The sequence below is a fragment of the Mytilus trossulus genome, chromosome 3 (assembly GCF_036588685.1).
Source record: "Mytilus trossulus isolate FHL-02 chromosome 3, PNRI_Mtr1.1.1.hap1, whole genome shotgun sequence".
Lineage (NCBI taxonomy): Eukaryota > Metazoa > Mollusca > Bivalvia > Mytilida > Mytilidae > Mytilus > Mytilus trossulus.
Window position 1 is genome coordinate 16,673,591 of NC_086375.1, and position 6,000 is coordinate 16,679,590.

Below are 6,000 nucleotides of genomic sequence, written 5' to 3' on the forward strand. Positions count from 1 at the left end.
TCAATTATCAGATTAATTCTGTTTTGTTCTCTGATTATGTTCAAAGAACAGATTAAAAGAATCTCATATCACAGATACTAATAGCATGTTATAATGTGTGGGTAATATGCCAAAAGGGACAGCAACCCAAAAACACAAAACACCAATGCAGGTCAACAAACAGTCTTCAACATTGAACTATATATCATACATGATTGTGTAATATTTATATCAAGACAAAAATTGTAAGTTCAAACAAGTTGAAAATTTGTTTAAAAATGTTTCCAAAATCTGCCATTTGCTCGATCTTAAGGTAGTACCTAACACTATAGGGAGATAACTCTGTAAATTCAACTACATTTTTTAATTACATTGTGTTTTTAAGGGAATATCAAGCTTCTCAATGATAAAAATAAGTGTTTGTCAAACTGCTATATAACCAATGAAAATTTTCTGATATAACGGTTGGTTCAAATTTTTTAGAAATTTTTATATTTTTGTCAAAGGGTGAAAGTAAATAATTTGTCAAAGTTTTAAGAAAATTAAAAGAGCCAAACCATTTTAGTGAAAGTGTTGGGTGCCACCATAAAGAGTTTATCTATGTTGTGTTTGTTCTGAGTACTGTTGTTTGGACATGGTCTTTTACTATTTGCCATGGTGTTGTCAGTTTATTTTCAACTTTTTACATTGAATACCTCTTTGGTATATATTTACAGTGTAATTCTCTTTTACACCAAACAAATTGGGTAAAAAGAAAAATTTTGCATTTCAGCAACATCACCCCCCTGTTTCTGTTCCCTTCACTCAACATTAGCACATGTTTGTTTTCTCTGTATCATCTTGTGTACACTAAACTGTAGATATAACATGTGGATGCTTCATAAGCTTGTCTATTATTAAAGGTTGTGTGATAATGACCTCCAAATGTTTTGGCTAACTAAATGCTTTCTTCTGTTGATTCATTGTTCATTGCTTTATACTAATTTCATGATAAATGTTAAATATCCCTTTCATATAAATAAAGAATATCGGATAAGGACTAAAAAGTTCAAAACTGTGAAAATTAGACCTGGTAAAAAGCTTTTCCCAAGAAATTGCAGATTCTCAAACTTTAACAAATCACCCTTGTACACAGGTCTCCTACCAGTGGTGGATCCAGAATTTTCATAAGTGGGGGCCCAATGACTGACCTAAGAGGGGCCTGCTCCAGTCACGCCTCAGTGATTCCCTATATAAGCAACCAATTTTTTTCCCAAAAAAAGCCCCCCCCCCTAAATCCACCTCTACCTACAAATCTATTTCCCCAACACAAACAGAAACGGAACTAAAGGGGGGGGGGGCTCAACTACTTAATCTAGCTACATACATAATTAATACATTGACTTTACACATGTCCCAATTAAAATGTTGCCTCGTTTGGGGACCCCCTTTTTTTAAATTTTGAATCTGCATCTGAAGAATATGTAATTTGGATAGTCTGAATATGCAAGACCTACTGGACATTCAGTTATCAACTATCAATCAATACATCTACAAGAAAACATGAAGATTAAAAAATGTAATCTATACTAGGACAGTGACCTTGCACACTGAATAGAATCCAATAAAAGTTAATCACATCTTGTTGTAAGTATTAATACCACTGTAAAAGGTTACAACAAGTTAATCATTTACGTGGGTGACAATGTTTGCCACCAGAGTTCTGCATTTTCACTATAAAAAATCTTTAGAAAAAACTAAAATTCTGAATTAACAAACTTTGAGTGTGAATAAAACGGCAAAATACATTTGATGCTGCAGGGTTTTTTTAATAGAAAATTTCACTTTTTATTGCATTCTATGGTTCTGAAATTTTCAAAGTAGTGTGAATGAAAAACACCCCTTCCTTAAATATGCACAGATAAGTTTGCTCATCACAAAGAGTTTCCTCCAAATTTCTCACTATTTCTACAAAAATAACCAACCTTTTTTTTCAATTTTCTTTTCTAATGAACAGGACAGAACAAATAAATTTACTCCTACATGTACCTATTATCTATATGTAAAAGCTAGGTAGTACCCTTGATCTTCATTTACCTCTTTATATCTAAAAACATTACTTTTTGAATCAAAATAGATCTTTAGTTTCCTTATTTAAAATACTAATGACTGTTTATTTTTACTTAATAATAAAATATATTTTTCTGGCATATTTTCAATGGATGTCAAAGTGAACAGATATGCAATGACCTTCATTTACGTCAGATCTTAAATTAGGAATAGCTGCAAATGGCATTTTAATTCTGTAAACAGATAGTATGCCAAGCTTATTACAAACTAAATCATTCTAGAATTATTGTTCAATTTGCAGTTAAAATAGAGCATGTCAAATTTGCAGTAAAAGAAACATCTTTTCTTTTATATATGCCACAAGAACAATTAGACCAAGAAATAAGTGTTGATTATTCAGATTATAACTTGAAAATGAAATTTATTTTTTTCTGATCTTTATATTCAGAGTGAAGCATTAAGAAATGTTTTATAAAGTATGGAATAAACTACAGATCTCTTAAAAGTTGAATTCCATCTTCTGTTCCTGGAGAAATGGTTGGGAAAAAACTTGGGTTTTCTGAAAGTTTCAACATTTCTTCCAGAAGGGGCATATTATATAAAAACATTTTACCTTATTCATTTTCATAAAATGATTAAAGTTTACTACTAAATTTGGAATCAGTGATAAAATATGAAGGATGTTTATTTATTTCTATTCATCCTAAACTTTTTAGTCACTGCTTTGACATGGTAACCTTATAAAGACAGTAGAATGCAAAGATAAGTTTAATAGCCTGACTAAATATCACTAGTGGCTCTTTTCACAAAAGATCTTACGAGTAAAAATAATTGTAAGTCATGAACATTTTGTAACTTAGGATCCATTTTACTTGTAAGATTTTTGTTGAAACAGTAAAAGTGTTTTCTTTTTAAAAATTTTGTCATAAGATTGTTTTTGTGTGAAGTAACAAAGGCTTCTAAGTGTATAATCCCCCAGACTAAGTTTTTACTTTACTATGACCAAAAATTTGAAACATGCAAAAAGTGATAAATTCAATTTGTAAAGTCTTTATGTCAATTATTTTAATACAATAAAATTGAGAATGGAAATGGGGAATATGTCAAAGAGACAACAACCGGACCAAAGAGCAGACAACAGTCGAAAGCCGGAGATGGTCCTAATATAAAAAAGAAGATGTGGTATGATTGCCAATGAGACAACTATCCACAAAAGACCAAAATGACACAAACATTAACAATTATAGGTCACCGTACAGCCTTCAACAATGAGCAAAGCCCATACCGCATATAGTCAGCTATAAAAGGCCCCGATAAGACAATGTAAAACAATTCTAAGCTTCCCTTAATAAAATTGTGTACCATTTCAGTAAATTTTAAAATGAACTTCAAAAGATTTTTAACTGATTGACATGATTAAAGTAAGAAACATTGGGTTTTTTTTAAAAGATAATCTTCATAAATTTGCCAAATTCTAAGTTTTAAAAAAAGATTAAGAGTTGTATATGATCATACTTTTTATACGTTACCAGTAACTATATATTTGCAGAAAACCAGTCATTTTCCTTTGCAGCAGTGGAGGAAGAAATATGCACAAAATATTTTTTCTAAAAATTCATGAATTCATACACAAAGATGACTTTTGTCCACATGTTGGTATTAAATAGATTTGTACATCCAAGAAGGTATTACATCGTATCTTATTTACAGCAGGATATTATTATTATTATTGTATTAGGATTAAAGCAAAACAATAGCTTTTGTACTTCTTTTTTGGAGGAGGGGGGGGGGGGGGGGGGGGTCTTTCATCAATTTGACCTTATATTATGGTGAAGCAAAATTAATACAATATTTTATTGATCATGTTTAACTGCATCATGGTGTACTAATGTATATTGTATACAAAATTTCAATCCTGGTATCTATGTTGAGTTTATTTGCCACCATCGCTGTTTACAGGCAAGTTTCTCATCAAGTTCACATTAGTTAATCATATTAATTAAATAATTTCTCATTCTTCTGTTAATTGTCATATCTGTATTGGTGTTAGCTCCCTCCACAAAACATATGAAAGGAATAATTACATTAGCATGTAGAAGATACATAACTGTTGATTAGTAACATGTGTGTCATAATCTAGATATACCCCTGTGTATTGGGGGGAAATAAGATAACACTATACAGAACCAGACAGATAATATACTAACAAGAATTTAATGTAATTTGAAAAGTAATTTAAGACAAACCTAAGAGTTGTCACATTAGGTTCAAAATTTATGTCTGATTTGAGATAATATTATACTATTTATAGGCATCATTGTAATTGAATGCCAACTCTTTTCTTTCTTTCATTTTTCACACATTCAAAACAAATTACATGCATATGTATACACAGCATGAGGGACCAATATTCCATTACAGTTAAATTACCACTAGTAAATAAGGTTAAAATTGTGTTGATAAGAGCCTTAAAAAATCTAATTGTGGTCAAAAACATAATTTCACTCTGATTCTTCAGAGGATTACCCACTTTAGGCTCGATAATAACTAAATAAGATACTGAAATATAAATTAAATTAAAAAAAAATATATAAATTCATAACAAATAAATGACTTTTGTTTCCTATCAATTTTCTATATCAAATAAAAGTCTGTTACTCTTATAAATGTACAAAAAAAGTTGTGAATTGGTATTTACAGTTCATGTAAATATTGATGGCTGCTAAGCTATAGGTGTAATTATTGATTTCTGTTGGTTTATTTTAAATCGATCTCTCAACTTTATTTTATGTATTACACAAGAAAACATAATAAATACCCACCGTTCGTAAAAATGAAATATCATCCTGCTCTGAACCCCCTTCAGCAGTATCCGCCATATTGCACGTTCAGATATCTATCATTCAACACCGGTACTTTCCTTTCATCTATTGTTTTAAAACCTCCAGAAGAATAATTCCATCCCTCCGGTTATTTCCTGAATCTATCGAATAAACAAAGCATCGAAAATTTCTTTGGATCCGAGGGGGGTCACTAAGAACAGCAGTGTATCCAGACAAGCACTTCTGATGTGTATCTTATGTGCTATGATCTATAAATAGCCTTACGGGATATCTGCCTCAGCAGCCGATCACAGGTAACATGATACCTATGGTGTGTTTAGTAAATATTAATGATTGCATTGTTTGTATAATGTGCTACACATGTTTAATCAGAATCAACTCGTTTATTTACAATGTAATACAGCAATGGATTTCTGTTGCAATTGATCCGAGATGTGTAAGAATAAAATTGACACAATTACATTTACCATTTATAAATATTTATTGGGAATTTTTCGATTTCGTTGATATATTTCACTTTTATAACCTGATAAGCTTTTATTGTAAAGCTGTTCTAGCAAATAGTTCTTGCTTCTAGTCTATTTTCAATTTTCTATTATTTTTGATATTTCATCAGTATTTTTCAAAGCATATACGATTTAAATTATTTGTTTTTCAGAACACCGTACATGATCAGAGAGGAAAGGTATAGTTCATATTTTCTAACAGTTCGTATATCATTAATTAGAGACATATAATACATTTATAATCGTTGTATAGAATAAAAGAGAATAGAATCAGAGACATATAATACATAATGTATTATATATATGTCTCTGATAGAATAGAATCGAATCGAATATTTTTATTTACCAAATTAGCCTCAGGAGGGCATATAGCATACAGACAAAATTATTATAAAAAATAACATATGCAATACATAGACAATAAAAGATATGTAACAAGTATATGTCGCATATGTCCCTGGCGTACTATATGCAGAATAATTCCATCCCTCCGGGGGATGGGCTCCGGTTTTGCTTCTACTTCATTTGAATTAATTTACATTTATCTTTATAGACAATTATGCACTTATCCACTATATTCCGTGTTTTCTATTACAGAACCTACCCTATTTTTAAGCTAAAAA

At 30.4% G+C, this 6,000-nt stretch overlaps 1 protein-coding gene across 1 annotated transcript in view; it reads right to left on the minus strand.

Moving 5' to 3' along the window:
• The window catches only part of LOC134710263 (ryanodine receptor-like), a 126,722-nt gene extending 121,610 nt beyond the window's left edge, over positions 1–5,112 (minus strand). Inside the window, exon 1 of the mRNA XM_063570543.1 lies at positions 4,851–5,112. Coding sequence (XP_063426613.1) covers positions 4,851–4,907 — 57 coding nt within the window. The 5' untranslated portion in view covers positions 4,908–5,112. The remainder of the gene's footprint in view (positions 1–4,850) is intronic.
• Positions 5,113–6,000: the final 888 nt, after the last annotated feature.